At 42.5% G+C, this 21,203-nt stretch overlaps 1 protein-coding gene across 1 annotated transcript; it reads left to right on the top strand.

Annotated features, from left to right (window-relative positions):
* Positions 1-1,225: 1,225 nt before the first annotated feature.
* On the top strand, positions 1,226-20,081 carry GTF3C3 (general transcription factor IIIC subunit 3). The gene is made up of 19 exons (XM_008495994.2): positions 1,226-1,362; positions 2,406-2,508; positions 5,856-6,073; positions 6,425-6,548; positions 7,111-7,302; positions 7,567-7,732; positions 8,705-8,852; positions 9,929-10,001; positions 11,016-11,102; positions 11,971-12,074; positions 12,761-12,932; positions 13,556-13,758; positions 14,329-14,430; positions 15,144-15,279; positions 15,918-16,155; positions 16,298-16,488; positions 17,137-17,261; positions 18,322-18,474; positions 19,340-20,081. The coding sequence occupies exons 1-19, from the start codon at positions 1,264-1,266 to the stop codon at positions 19,460-19,462; spliced, it is 2,757 nt and encodes a 918-aa protein (XP_008494216.2). The 5' UTR covers positions 1,226-1,263; the 3' UTR covers positions 19,463-20,081.
* The last annotated feature ends 1,122 nt before the right edge of the window (positions 20,082-21,203 follow it).

The raw sequence follows: 21,203 nt of genomic DNA, 5'->3' as shown, positions 1-21,203 counted from the left end.
TTTTAATTGTTAATTGGCAGTTTTAACTCTTCCTCACTGTCACACTTTTTACCTTTGGAGTCTGATGCCATTTGTAGTGAGCACAGTTGTTGCTGTCTGCTGACAAGTGTGTGACTTTTGGGCACCATCTGCCAAGCAGAATTCTGTGTGTTAAATTGTGAATAAATGAGGAGTGCAACGGAGTGCTTTCAGCTGCTGCTAAGTGTCTTTGTTTGAGAGTGGTAAATAAATGCTGCCTTTCAGTTCACTGGAGATGGATCTCATGAAATTGTGATGATTTGTTTGGTTTGGTTTGTTTGTTTGGTTGGTTGGTTGGGTTTTTTGGTTGCTCTTTTATCAGAAGCCTTCTTGTTTCTGCAGAGACTAAATGGGGAAATTATTTACTCCTGTCCCTGGGCCTTGTGGTTGCTCCCTCACCCCCATTTCTGACTGTGGCCCCACCAATAAATCACCTGCAGGATAGCAGCAGATGTACTTGGGGTTAACAAACCCTTCTCATGTAAAAATAACTCCTGTTTCTGGGATTTCTTAGTGCCTTCTGCAGCTCCCTGGAAAGAGGCTGGAGCAGGGTGAGGGTTGGGCTCTCCTCCCAAGTAATGAGTACCAGAACAAGAGGAAACGACCTCAGGTTGTGCCAGGGGAGGTTTGGGTTGGATTTGGGGCAAAATTTCTTCACCCAAAAGGTTGTCAGGGCCTGGCCCAGGCTGCCAAGGGCAGGGCTGGCGTCCCCATCATCCCTGGAGGGGTTTCAGAGCCCTGGGGATGTGGTGCTGAGGGACATGGGGCAGGGGTGGCTTTGGCAGGGCTGGGGGAATGGTTGGAATAGGATGTTGAGTGCCTGTGCCAACCAAAACGATTCCTTTGTGCTAAAACAAAGACAAACCAAAGACAACCCAAGGCCTCACGGGGAGGTCCCAAGGCCTGGCGGGGCGACCCGGGCGCTCCCCTCCCGCTTTGTCCCCTCAGGCCGCTGGCCCCGGGGGCGCCTGCCCAGGCGATTCCCCGTAGCTCCCGGGCTCCGGAGCCCCTCCAACTCCTCCTCAGCCCGCCGGCTGCCCCCTCCCAAGCGGCCACGATTCCCCTCTCCATCTCAAAAGCAGCAGGGCCGCAGCGGGGCGGAACTTGTGCATCGAGGAAGCGAGGCGGGCCGGGCGCCATAAGGGGAAGGACCCGCGTCCTCCCTTGCAGAGGGAGGCGGCAGAGGCGCCTCCCTTGCAGAGGTTCCCCAGAGGCGGCGGCGGGTCCCGGGTCAGCGCTGCCGCCATGTCGGGCTTCAGCCCGGAGCTGATCGATTATTTAGAGGGGAAAATCTCCTTCGAGGAGTTCGAGAGGCGGCGAGAGGAGCGCAAGAGCCGCGAGAAGGTGGGTCCGCCCCGCCTGGCACCCCCAAGGCCCGGCCTCCCCCCTCCCTCCTTCCCGCCGTGGCGGTTCCTGTCAGGGCTCGGATCCCCTCAGCGCTCTTTCCTCCTTTTTTGTGTGTGGGAAGGTGTCCGTAAAGGGCTGCTGGGCTCAGCTGTGGGTTGCTGTTTCTGTGCCGAAACTGTAAGAAACTGTAATGTATTTGGGAAGGGTCATGGAGTGTCTGTAGTTGCTCAGGGGAGCATTTGCCTTTCGGGGGCAAAATGAAGTGTTTTAGGTGATGCTCGTGTCCCTGGGTCTGGCAAAATGTCGTGGCAGGTGCCTTTGGGCGCCGTGATTAATTTATTCTTTGGGCTGGAGCAATGAACAGAAGCAGATCTGGGTGTAAAATCACCCTGTCCCACCATCTGTGTGAGATCCACCTGGATTCCGTGGTGATTGTGGCTTTTGGGCAGCAGTAACCCCAGGGAGACAGAGCTCTGTGTGGAGAAATTCTGTCTGCTGTGCCTGACTCCAGCTTTGCCATCCTTGTGTTAAAATGCAGCTGAATTTCTCTATATCCTGCTGGTTAAAGAGCAAATTCAGCAGAACTCAGCTGTCCTGGATGGACAAGTGGCACTCTGGGGCAGCCTCTTTACTGGATAAAACAGTGCTATTCTGGTACTTCATTCTGTGCTTAACAGGGAAGGCTTCTCAAAGGATTTGTCACACATTGGGAACTTAATTTTTTTTATTTTTTATTTTTTTTAGTACAGCCGTGTCATCTCACCTCACTCTCATGCCAAATAAGCAGTGGGCTGGCCTCTTCGGTCAGAAGTGGGGTGTGAACAGTCACCATCTGAGTCACCTCCCATTGATAAGGATGTAAATATCCTGAAAGCAAGCACTGCTGGGTTGTGTTAATTTAAAAAAAAAAAAACAAAAAACAGTGGTTATTCCACCAGCAGTGCAAATGCTGGAAACCTGGGGCCTAAATGCTGAATTTTAGAGGAAATGGGAATGAATCATGCTGCAGAGCTGATCCCCAATGTTGTTGCTGTGTGCAGGATGGTGAAAATGCTTCTGCTGAGGAAAATGCTGACGATGTAGAGGCTCCATCTTCATCCAGAAAAGCATCCAGGAAATCCCAAAGTCAGGATGAAACAGATGGTAAACATTGATGTAATGATTCCAGTGAAACAAAATGTTATTTACAAGGTCATTGAAAGAATTTGCACTGTGACAACTGACTTTTTATGAACACTTGGCTGCTGCTTTTGTACCTGGGGGTGTTGAAGGAGGTGTTAGAATCTGTGCCTTTGTAGGGTGTCCCAAATCACAGCCAGGGTTTTGATTTTGTTTGGTGTTTTAAGGCCAAAGGGTGATTTTTGAGGGGACACCCTTCAGTTTTCCTCTCCTGGCTTCCTAACCACGTGGTCTCATTTGCTTTCTCTGTAGTTGCAAATAATTTGAAGTTTTTTTAGCTTAAGGAAGAAGACTTTTTGACTTGTTTTGGCTTTTTTCCTGTTCACTCTCTGCCTCTCTTTTGCTGAGTGTTTCACAGTGTTTGATTCTCCTCTCTGGGTGCTGCCACTTTCCCCTGTCATTCCACCTGAAAGAAAATAGCTAAAAAGAGGAGTCCCTTTTTTTTTTATTTATTTATTCCTCTTTGTGGTTTGCATCCTGCTCAGTTATCCTTTGGCCTGTTTAGAGTGCCAACATTTATTTCTCTCCTTATTTTCTGCTGGAAAATAAGTTCCTGGGTTGGCAATGTGTCCTTGGATGCCTTAGCAAGAGAGGTTGTAACTTCCTGGGGGTTCCTACGTGGTGAAAGGACTCGCAGCAGTGTTGGAGTAAGGAGTGGGAGGAGTTTTTAGTTTGTCTCCTGCTTCTTGGTCTCATTCCTCAGGTTCTGGATTTGGGCTCCTTCCAGGAGCACGTTTTCCATGGGAATGTCAATGCCCTGAGGTGGCAAAGTGCATTTTTTGTGATTTCTTTGTGTTGGTTCTGAGACTTTTCTTAGCCCTTTCACTGCAGATTCTCATGGTTCCTTTTTTTTTGTTTGCTTTTTCTTAAATAAAAATTAAATACTCTCACCTAAAATGTTCATTTTGGTGCCCTGGTTTTGATGACCAGAGCTCCTACTGGAAGGACAGAGTATGAGCAGTGGAAGTGTGTGTGGAGCCTCCCATTCCTTATTGACTCCTTTGTTCTTATTTTTTCTTTTTTTTTTTTTTGATATCTCTAAAATACTCCCAAGCTGCTCTTCTCTGCTTTCCAATCCACCCAGTCACTTTCCTGCCATTTCATGCACATCATTTTTACCTAAGAACCAAGCATACCCTGATAGGTCTGTGTGTTGTGTTGCTCCCACTCTTGTTGGAGAGAACACAGAGTCTCCAGAGCAGGTAAAATCAAGGAAGCATCAATAATACCTGTCACTCTTTAAAGAGTTACTAGAATCAGACTTGGGATATTCAGAAGAAAAATGTTAGGAAAGGTCATTGTTAAAATCAATGTTTACCCTCAGCAAGTTTGCTGATGACACTAAGCTGGGAGGAGTGGCTGACACACCAGAAGGCTGTGCTGCCATTCAGAGAGACTTGGACAGGCTGGAGAGTTGGGCAGAGAGAAACATGATGAAATTCAACAAGGGGAAGTGTAGAGTTTTGCATTTGGGGAAGAACAACACGATGTCCCAGTATAGGTTGGGGGCTGACCTGCTGGAGAGCAGTGTAGGTGAAAGAGACCTGGGGGTCCTGGTAGACAAGAGGATGACCATGAGCCAGCAATGTGCCCTTGTGGCCAAGAAGGCCAATGGCATCCTGGGGTGCATTAGAAAGGGTGTGGTTAGTAGGTCAAGAGAGGTTCTCCTCCCCCTCTATTCTGCATTGGTGAGGCCGCACCTGGAGTATTGTGTCCAGTTCTGGGCCCCTCAGTTCAAGAAGGACAGGGAAGTGCTTGAAAGAGTCCAGCGCAGAGCTACTAAGATGATTAAGGGAGTGGAACATCTCCCTTATGAGGAAAGGCTGAGGGAGCTGGGTCTCTTTAGTTTGGAGAAAAGGAGACTGAGGGGTGACCTCATCAATGTTTTCAAATATGTAAGGGGTGAGTGTCAGGGAGATGGAGTTAGGCTTTTCTCAGTGGTGACCAGTGATAGGACAAGGGGTAATGGGTGTAAATTGGAGCACAGGAGGTTCAAGTTGAATATTCGAAAAAATGTTTTTCCTGTAAGGGTGACAGAGCCCTGGAACAGGCTGCCCAGGGGGGTCGTGGAGTCTCCTTCACTGGAGACATTCAAAACCCGCCTGGACACGTTCCTGCACGATGTACTCTAGGTGGCCCTGCTCTGGCAGGGGGGGTTGGACTAGATGATCTTTCGAGGTCCCTTCCAACCCCTATGATTCTATGAAAATCACTGTGGATTTAAAACCTAATCTGCCACAAAATTGAGGTGGTTCCTGCAGCAAGGAGACTGAAGTGAAGGGAAAATGAATGAATAGTAAATAATAATTAAACAAAGAACTATTTTTTTCAGACAAGGGAAAGAAAAGTCTTGATTTTTATGTGCTCATTACCTAAGCCTGAGTAGAAATAACCAAACATATCAGAATCAGAGAAAAAAAATTAACCAGAAATACAGTGATAAACTCAGGTGCAGTACCTGGTTCCCTCTTCTCTGGAGGCAATATGGATTTTTCAGTCCCACTGATACTGGGACTGATAAAGTCTGATACTTTATCACTGATGCTGATAAAGTTTAAAAGCTGATACTGATAAAGTTTATCAAAACTTTAGATGTCCAGTCCCCTCAGCTGAAACCTTTCAGCACTTCATATTCGGAAATTTTGCACAGATACAGATTTTTGGGAGTTTGTAACCCTGGCTTAGCTTAGTAATGAAAAGAGTAATTAAGAAATATGAACAGTTTTTTAAAATTACATGCTTTAAGCATAATTATTCTTTTAAATAACTTTATCATTTCTGTTTCTAAGGAAATGTGAGCCATCTGGCTTTTTCATTTGCACAGGTTAAAAGCTCCTTATTCTCATGGATGGGGTGGTTACAAGATCTTCTTTTAAATTGCATCTAAAAATTGGCTGCTGCATTATTGTTTGGTGTAATTGTCTGCTCTCCAGCTGAAAGGCTTCATTCCACCCAACCAGTTCAGTGCTGGGAAATTGCTTAGTGTGCTCCTCTGGGCTGGACTGAGAAAAATGTTAAATAAACTGTTGCTTTGTCTGTTCCCTCAGGCTTTTCATTTCAATTATCCAAAAAAATGTTAGAGGCTGGGGTAATAAACTCTGAATAACTCAGAGTTTTCAAACCAGGGGCTGCTAATAGTTTTTTCTGCATTTCTGCAGGCCTTTTTCTTATGGAATTGCTGTTTCAAGTGGGCTACTAATGATGAATAATTGGGTTTGCTCTGCACTTGTCCTGGTAAGCAGTGTGCACTCTTGGTTCTGTCATAAACCTCCCTCTTTTTTTTTCTTTTTTTTTAATTCTTTCTCAACCAGGAGAAACTTCAGATGGTGTCAGTAAATCCGTTCATAGGGTCTTTGCATCCATGCTGGGGGAAAATGAAGAAGAGGAGGAGGAGGATGAAGAGGAAGAGGAAGAAGAAGAAGAGGAGGAAGAAGAAGAAGCAGCAGCAGCAGCTACTGAGCAGCCCACAGCTGGAGATGTGTTTGTTTTGGAGATGGTGCTGAATAGAGAGACCAAGAAAATGATGAAAGTAAGAACTAAAACCTTTGTGTGGCTTCCCTGTGTCTCCTGCAGTGTAGTGCATACGTGCCAGCTGCTTGCTGAGAAACTTGTCAGTGGGGTAATTCTGCTTCTGTGGGTGTCACCTGCCTTTTTTTATTATAAAATTGCTGCAGATTTCTCTTTGGAAACTTTCAAAAGTGCTGAAGTTTTCCCACTGTCTGGATTGTATTTGTGTGAGGTACCAGTGAATAAGCTATGGAAGCTGTGGGATGTTTTGGGTCAGTTCACTCTGATGTCACTGGTACTTCCTACAGCTTGTGTTCAGCACCAGTCTGAACCCCATCTCCTGAATCTGGGCACAAATCCCTTTTCCTTTTAGGAGAAAAGGCCTCGCAGCAAACTTCCCCGTGCCTTGAGGGGTCTGATGGGAGAGGCCAACATCAGGTTTGCTCGAGGAGAACGTGAGGAGGCCATCCTCATGTGCATGGAAATCATTAGACAAGGTGTGCTGGGGTGCTGGAACTTGGTGCATCAAGGGATGGAGGGGGGGAAATTGCCACCTGCATCAGGAAAATCCTGTGTGGCTTCACTGGGGGGGGGAGTGTGAGAGGGAGCCTCACTCTGCAGCTAATGTGGCATTAAAATATGTAGTGCATTTCCTTTATTATTTGATAAAAAGAATCCAACACCCTAACTCTGCAGAGGCCTGCTGAGCTCTGCATGGTTTGGTTTTACTGTCTTTATAGGGCCAAGGAATAAACATCAGCATGGCTTCCAGTGTAAAATAATACTATAAATAGTTGGGTGTTTGGTAGTTTCAGTCCAGGCTCTTAAGTAATTTATAAAAAGGAACTGGAAGCTTGTCTGTATAACTAAATGGTTGGTAGTTTGGTAGTTTCAGTCCAGGCTCTTAAGTAATTTATAAAAAGGAACTGGAAGCTTGTCTGCAAGGTTCTTCTGGTTTAAACAGAGCACTGGCATTTCATGTAATTCTGATAGCTGCCTGCAAGAGAAGGCAAGTTGTTTGCTTTGGGTTCTTAATCAATTCTTTTTGTCTTTACACAGCTCCTCTTGCTCACGAGCCATTTTCCACTCTTGCCATGATCTATGAGGACCAGGGGGATATGGAGAAGTCCTTGCAGTTTGAGCTGATTGCAGCCCACTTGAATCCCAGTGACACCGAGGAGTGGGTTAGGCTGGCAGAGATGTCACTGGAACAGGACAATATCAAGCAGGCTGTTTTTTGCTACACAAAAGGTAGCGTGGCAACTGTTCCAGCACTTAAAAAAAACATTTTTAAAAAAGTGAGGTGCTAGCAGCAATAATTTTGTCCCATTTGCTGAGTTTGCTGCATTTTGCTAAAATTCAGCTACCTCTGTCTAAACTTTGGTTCTTAAAAAAAAAACACCTCGTGCATTCTACTAGCACTCACCCATCCAGGGGGATGAATGTGAAATCTATTGTTGCCTAAACCAGGCTGATAAAATGGGTTTTTTTAAATTATTTCCCCCTTTATTGTAGCTCTGAAATATGACCCCACCAACGTGCGTTACCTGTGGGAGAGGTCGAGCCTGTACGAGCAGCTGGGGGAGCAGAAGATGGCAATGGATGGCTACAGGCGTGTCCTGAACCTCCTGCCTCTCTCTGATGGAGAACGTTTCATGCAGCTGGCTAGAGACATGGCAAAGTAAGTTGGGCCTCAAAATCCAGGCTCCCAGAGTTTATTCCTTATTCTGCACCCCTTTCAAGCTGGAATGGAGGAGGGAATGGAGCTGGAACAGTGCTGGCGGTGACCCACGCACATCAACTGTTGATGTTTCCAAAGCCGGAGGTGTGGGAATTGTTCTGTGTAGGATCAGTGCATCATCTGAGAAGTGTTGTGTTCTCTCAGAGTAAGAGAATAAAATGCAGATACTCATCATGGAAAAAAATGCCATACACAGATGCAACATGTTTCTTTTTTTTATCTGTCTATCACTAGAGACCTGGGAACTCACTGCCAGCAAAGCCAAATGAAACAAACTATTCAGTCTGAAATACAACCCATCTGCAACAGAATGTACTTTGCATGTCTTTCTGGAGCTAGTAAAAATCTGCCCCTTTTCTCCTAACAAGAGCAGATCAAGTCAGAGCACTCTCCCCAAGGCACAAGAGGCGTGTGGTGCAGAGCTCTTACTTCAGTTAAATTTTTTACCTGCTTTATATCTCGTCTTTCTCATGCTTAACTTGTAGAAAGCTCTCACTGGCCTGTTTGAAAGCAGTTTGTTAAGTCTTTTGATCTTTGTGGTTGCAAAACGCACCCCCAAAAATTGCAAAAAAGGGAATTTAACAATATTATTGCTGAAGGTTTTTCCTAAACCAGGTTAACGCAATCGATTGTTGGTGCCTGGCTTGAGCTGGGGGGTGTTGTGTTGAAAACTCCAGTGACTGAAAACATACAGGGCAGAAAGTAATTGTATTATTTGAAATGCATAAACAATTTTCAACAGTTGGAAGAAAAGAAACAAAACCTTCTTTCTCACTGTCTTTTGTAACCTACTGGTCCTAACAGTAAATCTGGCAGTGGGCAAAAATCAATAGGAAAATCATTTTGCTGATGTTCAGAGCACATGCTGTCATTTATCTTAAATACTTAGCATCTGATACCTGTGTTTTATAGGAGTTATTATGAAGCCAATGATGTGACCTCTGCTATTGAGATAATTGAGGAAGCCTTAATTAAGCACCACAGCCTGGTCTCCATGGAAGATGTAAACATTGCAGCTGAACTATACATTTCTTCCAAGCAATACGACAAAGCATTGGTGGTATGGGGAGTTAAATGCATTTCTGTCTCCTGCTCAGCACCTCTTGGCCAGTCAGGAGGGACCATTTCTGTTCCTTTAGTGCTTAAATGTGATCATATTTCTATAGTGAGAGAGCTGGTCAGGTACAAATTGCTTTCAGTCAGTTCTGTAGTGATCAGCAGTGAAGTTAACAGCTTGATTTAATAAGTTAAGAGCTGTGTGCTCTTCTGTGTTTAAAATTTTGAGATCCTCCTTCTCCTTCTCTACAGCTGCCCTAATATTAGTAGCCAGAGAAAATCTACAAGCTGGGGGAGTGAGTGCCTCCAGCAAAGGGCATTCTCCAAGCTGAAGGTTAAAAAGGGTGGCACTGAATGGGCTAATGGTTCAAATGCTGTGTTCTACCTGGTGTACTTATGTTACAACTGATAATTTGTGCATTCAGCATCAAGCACACATTCCAGGAAGGCAGCAGTACATCTTGACTCTCAGGCATGGGGAGCTGGAGGTGGCCTGTCTGTTCCCAGATTGTTCTAGTGGTTTTTAGCCCTCACTTCTGAGCCATGTTTCCCAGGTGATTTGATCTGGCTTTGAGCAGGAAGCCTTTAGTGTCTGGCTGTGAATACACTTTCCCAGCTTTATTGAGGTTCTGGTGTGTATGACTAGGGCCTTTTTAAAATGCATGTAGCTGTGAATTTTATTTAATTTTTTCTTTATTCTTATTCAAACCATAGTGTACTAGGCTGAGGAATCCTTGGAGCCCTTTGGAAAGATCTGTGGAGAGCTTAGTTGTTTACCTGGTGCCTTGCTTTCTTTTTCTGTCTTCTAAAAGGCAGTAAAAGAAGTTATAAAGGTTAAAACCTTTCTAGTCATGATGAAAGTAACTTATATTTTCTAAAGAGATACTGACTGGATCATCTAAGTAGTCCAAAAATAGTGAATGAAGACATAAAGTGATCAAACTCAATACTAACCCCCAGTGAAATGAATGCAGCTTTTCTTCTGATAACTTTTGTGATGACTAAACCAGTCACCTGGACTGGTTATTCCATAAATCCTTCAAATCTTTAAAATGATCCGAGCTAACTCGTCTGTTTCAGGTTATTACAGATTTTTCAGGCATTGTACTTGAAAAGAAAGTCTCAGAAAAAAGTCCAGCAGAGGAGAAAAAAGGTAAGTAGCTAACAAGCAGTTAGTATGACCCTGCTGCTCAGCTCATCTGACATCTTCCTCCCCATTACCTTTGCAGCTCAGGGGTAGATTTTGATGCCCATTGACAGGCTTTCCTCTTTTGAAACTTTTCAGTGTATTTAATGAGCTCCAAGGCATGACCTCAGCTTTCTACAAGGAGTTAGTTACTCTGATGCCCAATTAGCCTGGCTGACTCAGTAAGGACAAGGACTCCTCTCCAGGCAGCTGGAGGACTTTTAAAGTTCTAAACATTCCTCTTGAGTGTTTGCAGCAGAGTGGTTATTTCTGCCAGCTAAAGAGCTTCTGAAAAAAGAAATAAAACTGCATAAACTTAGTGGCATCTCTACTCAGACATATCAACCTTTGACCCTACTTGTTTTAAACATTGAAATGCTTTGGGATATACAAATCTAGGGGTGTTAGCTTGTAGCAGAATAAAGCAGGTTGCCTTTGGGAAGCCTGATTTGTGGCTGTCCTTGTTTCAGTCTGAAAATGTTTGTTTGGGCTGTAATAAAAACAGAGCATGTCAACTCCATCAGCAGACAGTCTGTCTGATTAACCATCATTAACCATGGTTGGTTGTTCTAGCAGTGTGATCCAAACCTGGTGGAGGCATAAGATCCTTCTGTTGGCTTTGTGTTTTAATGGACCAGGTAGAAGTACAGTCAATGAACAGCTCTGCTGGTAGAGACTTTTAAAAAAGATCATTTATAAGAAGAAAAACCATAATGAGTCTGGGAATTATAGCACAGTGTTGCCAAGGAGGTGTGTAGTTTCTTAAGACAAAGCTTCTAGAGTACCCAAGAGCTTGGTTCCCCACCTTCTTCATGAAAGCTTCCTGACTTTTCTGAATGCTTCCTGCTCTGCTGTCCTTCAGTAAACCCCACAAAACACCCCACCTTTCAGAGTAAGCTACTAATCCATTATAAATTCAAAAGCAAGTAACTTTAGGCTTAGCTGGTCCTACTTGAGTAATCTGATAATCTTTTTAAAAAGATACAGGGGCAGTGGCAGAAACTCAGGGAAGCCAAGAGGCAGTGACTGATGACCAAAGCCATCCAGCTACTGAATCCAGTTCTGCAGGTAAGTAATTTAATTTTTTAATTTCATACAAGCTATGAACTGATCATCTGCTTGGAAGCCAGGTTGCAATCATATAAAAACTGGGAAAGATCTCTAACAGCAGAGAAATAGGGATTAATCCAGAGCAGGTTTCTTGTGGACCTGACTTGTCTTATTCAGAACTTACTTCTAACCCAGCTGGCCACCAAAGCAAAAAAAAAAAGGGCTTACCTGCTTTGAAAAGAATATTTTTCATTTAAAAAAAAATTTGTTAGTAGGTGAACAGTTACTGTTATGCAGAGCATTCTGATGTTGAGAGAATGATGAATTAGTCTGCCTGTTGCAGTTTGCAGTAACTGGATGTAGGTGTAGAAGGCAATAAGGAAGCCTTATATTGGAAACCAGAGTTTCCTCACATTGCAGCCAGCAGCCTTTGCATGTGCAGGAAATATAATGATGGATTTTTACTGATGGATTTTTACTGTGTGGCCTTTAACTTGCTGGCATTGTGGTGCGTGACAACTTCTGTCTCACGTTTGCATTCTCATCAGAGTGCATTTTGTCCATGTGTGGGGTAAAGTTCTGTAACAGTGTCTGACAGTGTATACAGCCAGATCCCTGGGACATGGGACTCAGCTTAATAAGGACAAATACCTTAATACAAGGGATTTCCTTCAGAAAGCAAGGAGAAGAGGGTGCAGGTGCATAAATTACTGAAATTTCTGAAACGTGTAAAAGAAAGGGAGAGGCCAGATCTACACCAACATTTACTGAATTCCGTGAGAATGTATCTTGTTCATTGGAGCTGAACAAGGAGGTGGTGTGGAGCTTGTGAAGTGCTGGTTTAATACCTGTGGGCTCAGAAGGAAATTCTTTCATCTGCTCACAGCTGTGGAGAAGGTCAGCTGCTGCATACCTGAGGGTGTTCCCATAGACATCATGGTCAAGCTGATGGTCTGTTTGATTCACCTGAACATCCTAGAGCCACTCAATGTAAGTAGAAATCAACCCAGAAGTTGGGGGATCTTCTAATAAATTACCAAAGCAAGCAATTTTTCCTGGCTTCATGTGGCTGAGGTTGTTGAGAGAACTTCTTGCTTCCCTCTTACTCTAAAAGAGGAACCTCCCAAACCTGTAATAGCAGAAATAATATTTTTTGTCCTTATAAATTATGTCTTCAGTGGAAGGATTACTGAAGCACAGTACATCTGAGATGTGACAGTCCCAGGGCCTCACTGCAAAGTTGCTGAACACTAAGGAGCACGTTTTGCTTTGTTTGAAAGCCCTGCTAAAACTGCAGACTCTTCTTTCATAAAGAAAGCTCCTCCCTGCTGGGCATTTGTAGCCACTGAGTGCGAGATGGAGGGATGTGAAATGTCAAGAGCAGAAAAATGAGGCTTTCTCAGGGATTCTGAAATTCAGATCTTTGATTTAATTTGGTTAATTTCATTAATTTCATGTTTTAAATCTTTAACTAAACTAACGTGTTTAATATTTATTTATTTATAAATTTATTATTAATTAATAAAATAAAGGAAGTGCCGTTCAGAATGCAAGTACAATAAAGCCCATAGTACAAGTGTAAGCTTCCAATAACCATGCCTTAAAGAAATGTTCTTATTGGTTATTTGTCCTTTTACATTTTTTTCTTGTGGGTTTATTTGTTTGTTTGTTTAAAGCCTCTTTTGACCATGCTGATGGAACAAAATCCAGAAGAAATGGGTGACTTGTATTTGGACGTGGCAGAGGCATTTCTGGATGTTGGGGAATACAACTCAGCTCTGCCTCTCCTGAGCTCCCTGGTCTGCTCAGAAAGATACAACATGGCTGTTGTTTGGCTCAGGCATGCAGGTGAGGAGAAATGTGCTCTGAGAAATGATAATACAGTGCTGAGCATTTCCAGGGACCTTCTTCTGACTGAGATCCCAGGAGTTGTAGTCCATGTTGAATTCTGCAGAATCACCTTGGTGTTGGCAGAACTGTGACTGGAGTTTGTTATAGCAGCCCTGGAGTGGAGTGTTTTCTGATTAGTCATTTACATTGAAATTTACTTCAGCTAAAAATACTTCTATTTTCATGTAAAAGAAACAGCATCTATTCTGCATTCCTGTCCTCTGTCAGCTGGTGATGCTCTGAGTGAAACTGTAGCTGCATCAATAGATATTTCTGTGTGTTTTCACTTTAGTAGTACATATTTTGGGTGCTTTTAGGTGTAAAAGTATCTGAAAATCATGGAACCACTTTGGTTGGAAAAGACCTTTCAGATCATCAAATCCAGCCATTAACCCAGCCCTGCCAAAGCCACCACTGACCCATGTCCCAAAGCACATCTCCATGGCTTTGAAACCCCTCCAGGGATGGGGACTCCACCACTGCTCTGGGCAGCCTGAACTGTTTTACAAGCTTTGAAGTATGTTGGTTTTTTTAATTTCCTCTGCAATTTAAGTTTATTGTGTTGTTTATGGTATTTCTAGAGTGCTTGAAGGCCTTGGGACACATGGAACGTGCTGCAGAGAGCTATGCCAAGGTTGTTGATCTTGCTCCATTGCATCTGGATGCAAGAATCTCCCTTTCAACACTTCAGCAGCAGCTGGGCAGACCCGAAAAGGCTCTGGAGGCTCTGGAACCCATGTATGATCCAGACACACTGGCTCAGGATGCTAATGCTGCCCAGCAGGTGGGTAAAGTGCTCTCTGCTTCCAGTTTTGGGTGTATTATTATGCTGAAGTGTGGGAGTGGGGAAAGATGTCAACTGTACAGGACCTGGGCTTGAGACTGATTTATCTCCAGCCTGGAGATTCCAGCAAATGATTCCTTGCAGAGTCTCAGGGATAAGTCCTGGTGGCTTTTCTTCCCTGACTTTTTTAATCAGTATTTCCCCTGTCTCACCTGATGGTTTTGGGTGATGTACAACCTCTTGGCCACTGGGCACTTTGCATTAAGTTGAGCAGCAGCTGCTACATACAACAGAGCTGCAGGGTTTGGCCTCTCCTGGTTGTAACTGATGGCACAGCAAAGGTTTGATATCCTCTCTCCAGCACCTTTACTATAGGTAAGAGGGGAAATTTAGCTGAAATTTAAGAGCTTGAAGCACTAACTACTATAAGGCAGCTTAGAAAGCTCTTCCCTGCTGTTGCTAAGGTTCTTAGATTTTCTAGAAGCTTTTACAGTCCTGCTGGTTCTGCGTTAAGTCAAAATTGTTTCACACTCTGCAAGAGGTTGAGTAACAATGTTCAATTTTCTTTAGGAGCTGAAGCTGCTCCTCCATCGTTCCACACTGTTGTATTCCCAAGGCAAAATGTATGGTTACACTGACACTCTGCTGACCATGCTGGCAATGCTGCTGAAGGTGAGCCTCTCTGTACAGCTGCACCCTGACACACCTGGGAGCTGGGTTAAGACAAGTGACAAACTCAGGAGGAAAGCTGGTGGCTGTGTAGATGCAAATGGTTTCATTATTTAGTTAGAGAACAATCTGGCAGGGGGTCTGCAGTACTGGTGTTCCTGCCTGTCATGTTGAGGGCAGGATCACTGGTGTGTAAAATTCTTCAGACAGTGACTTGAGCTCCCTGTTTTCCAGTGTACACAGAACACACTGAAATACTAAAGCTGCTTCTGACTTTTTAACCATCTGGCATAGTGCTTTCTTGAAATGTTGATACTGGCTTCTATTTCAGTGTTTTTTAGAAAGTTTCTTAAACTTGAATTAAAGAAAAAAGACTTCTTGTGATGAAATGACCAAAGCAGTGTTTGTTCACACAGTATATACAGCAGTGGTGGTTTTGTGTTAATTGGGTTTTGTTTGGATTTAAAACAGGGAGTGAGGGTGAGGAGTATTTAGACCTCAGTTTTATCCATCTGGTCAGAGTCATTGCTGTTGCATTGCACTGGTTTCACTGCTGACTATCCTCATATTTATGAAACTATTTATTCACCTCTTGGGTGAATTCTTTTAATTTCAATATAAAGGGCATGTTCCAGGCCCAGAAAGTGTCTTTTTGCTGCCTTTGTTGTAGGATGTGTTAACATAATCTGAAATGCTGCCCTTCAATTTGTTTCTAGGTAGCAATGAGCAGAGCTCAGGTGTGTTTGATATCTAGTTCCAAATCTGGAGAGAGACACCTCTATCTTATTAAGGTGTCAAGGGATAAAATTTCTGACAATGACGACCAAGAGACAGCAAATTGTGATGCCAAAGGTAACAAATGTTTATTAAAAATCAAGCAAGAGGATTAACTCCTTAGTGCTGAAAAAAGGAAATGGATGTTCCTGTTCTGCATGCTAAATCCATGCAGCTAGGTTTACGTTGTTTTATTTCGAGGGCAGAGAAGGCAGCAAAAAAATTAAGATAATTAAAGGAACAGTCACCACTCAGATTACAGAATAATTTGGATTGGGAGGGAAGTCTAGAGATCTTCTGGTCCAATTTTTTTCTCAGTGCAAATATAATACATGTGAATCTAGACCATATTAGAAAAACATGTTTTAGAAGTGGTGTGGTTTTGTGGTTTGTTTTTTTTTAACTGGTCCAGCCTAGGTTGAGCCAGACTGCACATTCTTAAGCACTGTTGGGCAGATGAGGCAGAGTAACTTTACTGCATTCATGTATTATGTTTACAACTGGAACTGTGTGTATTTCTTCCCATTTGTTCCTGAGTTTTTACTGGGTTTTGGCTGGTATTTTACAAACTGAAAAAAAGTAAATATTTTATTTTACCTATTAGTGCTGAGATGCTTTTGAAATGATCGTTTTGACATATGCACCTTTTTCTTATTGTTAGGATGTTAGCTCTCTTTATTGAATAGTCTCAACTTACTGATTTTAATATTTTTTAGCCATTTTTGCTGTCCTCACCAGTGTTCTCACCAAAGATGACTGGTGGAACCTCCTGCTGAAGGCCATATATACCTTGTGTGACCTCTCCCGGTACAAGGAGGCAGAACTCCTGGTGGATTCCTCTTTGGAATATTATTCATTTTATGATGACAGACAAAAACGCAAGGAGCTGGAATATTTTGGGCTCTCTGCTGCAATTCTGGACAAAAACTTCAGGAAGGCCTACAACTATATCAGGTGGGACCCTGAGAAGCTCCAGCAATCTCTTTGGCAGCCACTGCTTTGTTCCCTTTTCCCTGAACCACTGAGGTTTTGGTTGCAGGTGTGGTGTGTTTACTGCAGCTGTTTCCTAATTTCTTGTCTGCTTTTCATCCTGTAGAATCATGGTCATGGAAAATGTCAATAAACCTCAGCTCTGGAACATGTTCAATCAAGTCACCATGCAGTCCCAGGATGTCAGGCACCACCGCTTTTGTCTCCGCTTGATGCTGAAGAACCCTGATAATCATGCCCTGTGTGTCCTCAATGGGCACAATGCCTTTGTCTCTGGCAGTTTCAAGCATGCCCTTGGTAATGTCATTAACCTTCTAATATTAACAAATGAAGTGAATGTTTCTTTTCCAGAGATTTATTGAAGTTTTGGGTTTTTGTTTTTTTTCCCCGATACATCAGAAAATCGCAGGTGGCTTCACTGGTGCTTGAGTGATTCTCTACACAAAGCATCACTTCAAGAGCTTTGCTCAGAAAAATTAAGCTGCTGTGTTTTGACTTGAGCACACACTACAAATTTAGCCAATTTTTAAAGATAATTGAAAGGCTAATGATAATAAGAGGGTCAGAACAGACCAATATATACAGCAGAGAGTTGGTTGGACATTTTAAGCAGGCCTTTGAAGCAAACCTACAGTCATGCCCTCCAAAAGTCCCACTTAAGATGTGTGGCCTCCAGGATTTAAATCCCAGCAAGGACCATGTTTGCTGATTTATTTTCTGCTAACATTTTTGCATCACAGTTTGCATTTTTCCTTCAGAATCCAAGGAGTGCTGAAAATAATAATAGTAATAATAAAATCTTTTGTGTTTTTTCCAGTGTATTTTGATGAAGACCTATTAAATTGTTTCTTCCCATAGTTCATACTTGTAGCTTTCTTTTTAACCCTTAAATTCTTCAGGAATGCTTTTCCCAGCAAACATCCTGATTCAGTTACTTGCTTTTAGGACAGTACGTGCAAGCCTTTCGTGCAAACCCAGCTGAACCTCTCTACAGCCTTTGCATTGGCTTGACTTTCATCCACATGGCTTCTCAGAAATACGTCTTGAAAAGGCATGCTCTCCTAGTACAGGTGAGCTGGGGGGATTATTTTTACTCAGAGTGTTTCCTAGCTCTGGGTCTTGCAGTTTTACATCTGCTTTCCATCTTTTGGGACATCAGCACCCCAGCAGGCGCCTCATCCCACAGCATCCCACAGGGGAGGAGCATATGTGAGCATGGATTTTAGTTATAAACTAAAAGCAAAATGAGAAAATCTGACACCTGCAGAGTGCTTTAAGTTTAAACTTGCTAAGCTGTGGCACTGGAATTGCTGGGTATGAGTTTCCTTTCAGTCTCTGATGGAGACTTGGCAGCATAATACCTGCTGGCTTCAAGGGACTGGAGCTCTTGCTTGCAGCTTAGGGTATATGAATATTTCATTCATGCCCTTAGTGAGTGATGCTTCTTTTTGGCCACTTTACAAAGTGATCTGCTGGTAATTTTCCCTGGTAACTGGTACTGAAGTAAAAATTATATGGAGCACAAGATGAAGAAAAGAACATGCTTGCACTCCAGAAATAATCCTTTGATATGTACTTCACAGAGTTCAGAATTTTCTAGAATTCTGAAAAAGCTGCAGAATTAAACTATTCTTTGTGCTATCCAGGGCAAAGAGTGAAGGCAAAGGATTGAAAATTTGGGGTTTCCTCTCCCCTTTTTAAAAAACCCAACAAACCTGGAGGAGGGTTATATTGTAAAGATTTTCTTAAAAAAAAAAAGATCTTTCTCTACCTGTCTTTGGCTGCATGTTTTTAATACTGGCAGCTCTGCTGAAGGTGAACTGGCCTTACGTGTGTGTATGCATATTACACAAGCATGTACATTTTTACTTTATTTTTTGCCAAGCTGAAAGTCACTATATAAAATAAGCTGTGTTCAGTTTATTAAAAAGATCCCCGTGCTGTTCCCAAACAGAGCAAAGTTTTCATGCTCTCGGCAATCAAATGCAACTTTTTTCTTTTTGCCTTCAATTTGCAGGTGGTTTTGTGGTCAAAAAAGTTTCAATAGGTTCATTTAAACACCTCTTCTCCAGCATATTTTCCTGCCATCAAAGGGAACACACACAAATGTGCATAATTATCTTTGTACAGGGATTCTCCTTCCTTCACCGGTACCTGGACCTGCGTGGACCATGTCAAGAATCTTTCTACAACCTTGGCCGTGGCCTTCACCAGCTGGGATTACTACACCTGGCAATCCACTATTACCAAAAAGTGCTTGAACTTCCTCCTCTCACCTTAGAGGTATTGTAGCTTTACAAGTGATGTGCAGAGGATCAAGTCAGGTCCATGTACCTAACTTCCACAGGGTTGAGTTTCCTCTCGTTTGTATTATTCAAATAATTATTCTCATTTGTATTACTCCCTGTCATCAGAAGCCCAAACCTGGCTCTCACCTGGGAATGTATTTAAGCATATGTTTGCATTTCAAAGGCTTATAATTTTGAAGAATTTACTAATAGGCTGAAGTAGCAGCAAAAAGGGTTGCTAGACAACTTTTAAATATTGTAATAATTTTTATTCTTATAAATGTCAACTGGGAGTTCTCTAGCAGCAAGCTGAGCAATGTGAACTGGAATTAATGCCTAAATCTATCTGAGCTGTGGTTTTGCTGTAATTGATCTCTATTAGGTTATCCTAATTGTGTCATAGACTTAGCAGTCTGGTCTGAGAGAAAGTTTTTGCCTTGCTTTAGAATGGGCTGGTAGAGAAAAAACAAGTTTTTATTTAGAAAACAGGAGGGCTTGGTTAAGGAAGAAACCTGGTGGGAGTTTAAAGCAGGAGTGTGTTGGCTGTGCAGGAGATCCAGGGAGCATTCACATTCTGACCAGAGGAACAAATAGTTTGCATAAAAGACAACTTAAGATAGTACATTCCTTCAATCTAATTTACAGCTAATGCTCTTAGCTCAAGGCAGGTAACTCCTGGGTGAGTTAACAACAAATGGAAACTCTGGCACAAAGAAGGCTTCTTTTGTTTCTGAGCAACTAAAAGCTCATGGTGTAAACCATGAATATGTGATTTGATTTCACTCGTGTGTCAAGTTTTAAAATATTTTAGTATATTGCAGACTTCTAATCATGTTTATCATCATGTTTATGTTTTACAGGGAATAGAAACTGATCAGACAGACTTGAGAAGAGATACTGCCTTTAACTTGTCACTTATTTATCAGAGCAGTGGAAACAGAAGAATGGCTCAGAAGCTGTTGTACACTTATGCAGTTGTCTGATGAGGTTTGGTGCTCCTTGTACTGGTGGAACTGGTGTGTGTGCAGCTTTTCCTGCAGGTGGTCAGAGATGTGGCTTGGGCTGGCCATAGCTTTATGGGCTTCTTTTCTACTTCTGCCATTTGAACTGTGTCACATATGGATGGAAACTGTTCTGACCTGCCCAAGTCTGTCTGGTACCAGCTCTGCTCCTAGGATGCATTGCTCTGGAACCTGGCACAGAATATATTATATATATGTTATATATGTATATATTTGGGTATAGAATCAAAAAGTGAAAAGTGATGCCCACTGTTCATTGGGTTTTTTAAGGAAAATTTATAATGTGCAATATCACAAATAGTGACCAGTGAGGTTGCTCAAGAAGCCGTGTTCACTGGTGATGAGGGGTTTTTTATGTGTACCATTAAATTACTATAATATAGAAGAAACGGGCTGATGCAATCCTTAGAGGATTAAAAACTCTGTATTTCAAGATCTTTGAAGCATTTGGGGTTTTCTAGGAGCTTATGTTCCTGGCAGCTGTTCTATTTGAAGGAGCCTGATTTCTGTTGTAGTGAAATCAGTGTGGCCTTTGTTCTTCTGAACTTGTTAATAAAGATTCTGAGGTTGGTGGTGTTTACTCCTTCTCAACAAACATATCCTACTGAATGGCTAAAGGCAAAAATAATCTACTAATATTGGGCAACTTGTTATTTAACATACATTGCAGATGGTCTGGTTTAATTATTTCTGGCAGTTGAACCAGTAGCATATGAAAGTGGAAGCAAGAGAAATAGGATATATGGATATATGGATAATGGATATATGTTATGTGCTACAGCAAAATAAGGCTGGGGAGTATTTTTTAGCAAGGTGGTCTGCTGAGCAGAAGACAAATTGTGTTCCTGCCTCCCCAGCACTCTTGTTACTTGAGGTGGTAAGACCTCATCACTGGTTCTTCCATGGTTTTCCAGTTTGCTGGGTGAACTGGAGCTGACTCATGATGTCTGTATGAGCATGGGTATTGTTGCATCACCTTGGGGTAAAAATTCTTCAGCTGAAGCTTTCCTTATTGGCCTTTTTCCATCTTACAACCCCACTGATTTTTTTCTTCTTGCAGCAAATTGCTCCTGTCCCTTCCAAAAAAAAAAAGTTTCTCATGTCCCAGGAAACACAACCCTTAGACTGAAGTAATGCTTAGGAAGCAAGCCAGACATCCAGTACACAGGTGCCCTTTGCAGTATTCTTTTCAAAACAGGGTCTGAAATACTCAGCATCCTCTCAGTTGTACATTTTTAAAAATAGACTTCACAGAGAGGAGGGATGTGGAGTTTTTCTAAGAATTGTCTTAAAAATTGACCAACATCAAGGCATTACTATTAATTAATTAATTACTATTAGTAATTTCTGATGTCTCCTGCTGCTAGAATTCTGAAGTAGTTTAGTTTTTAAACCTAGGAAGTATCAGTCTTTAGTATTCATAAAAATAAAAAGGAAATATAAAGTCTGAATGCTGATGACTGTGTTCTAAATTGGTTTTAAGCACCAAATAACAGAAACTTGTGTTTAACTTTACTGAAATGGCTGTGCTTAAAGAAAAGAAGTTCTTGTCTGTTGTGTAATTCTGATGTTTTGTGGTTCCCATTGCAGAGCAGAGAAACTAATTCCCTCTCAACTGAAAGCAAGTTAGAAGGTGGCTTCCAGAAGTGCTCAAGTTGCTACTGAGTGTTTAGTCAGCAGGATCAGACTAGAGCAGATCTGA

The sequence above is a fragment of the Calypte anna genome, chromosome 7, assembly GCF_003957555.1.
Source record: "Calypte anna isolate BGI_N300 chromosome 7, bCalAnn1_v1.p, whole genome shotgun sequence".
Taxonomy (NCBI): Eukaryota; Metazoa; Chordata; class Aves; order Apodiformes; family Trochilidae; genus Calypte; species Calypte anna.
Note: the sequence above shows the minus strand (reverse complement) of the source record. Positions and strands in the feature narration are given on the sequence as shown.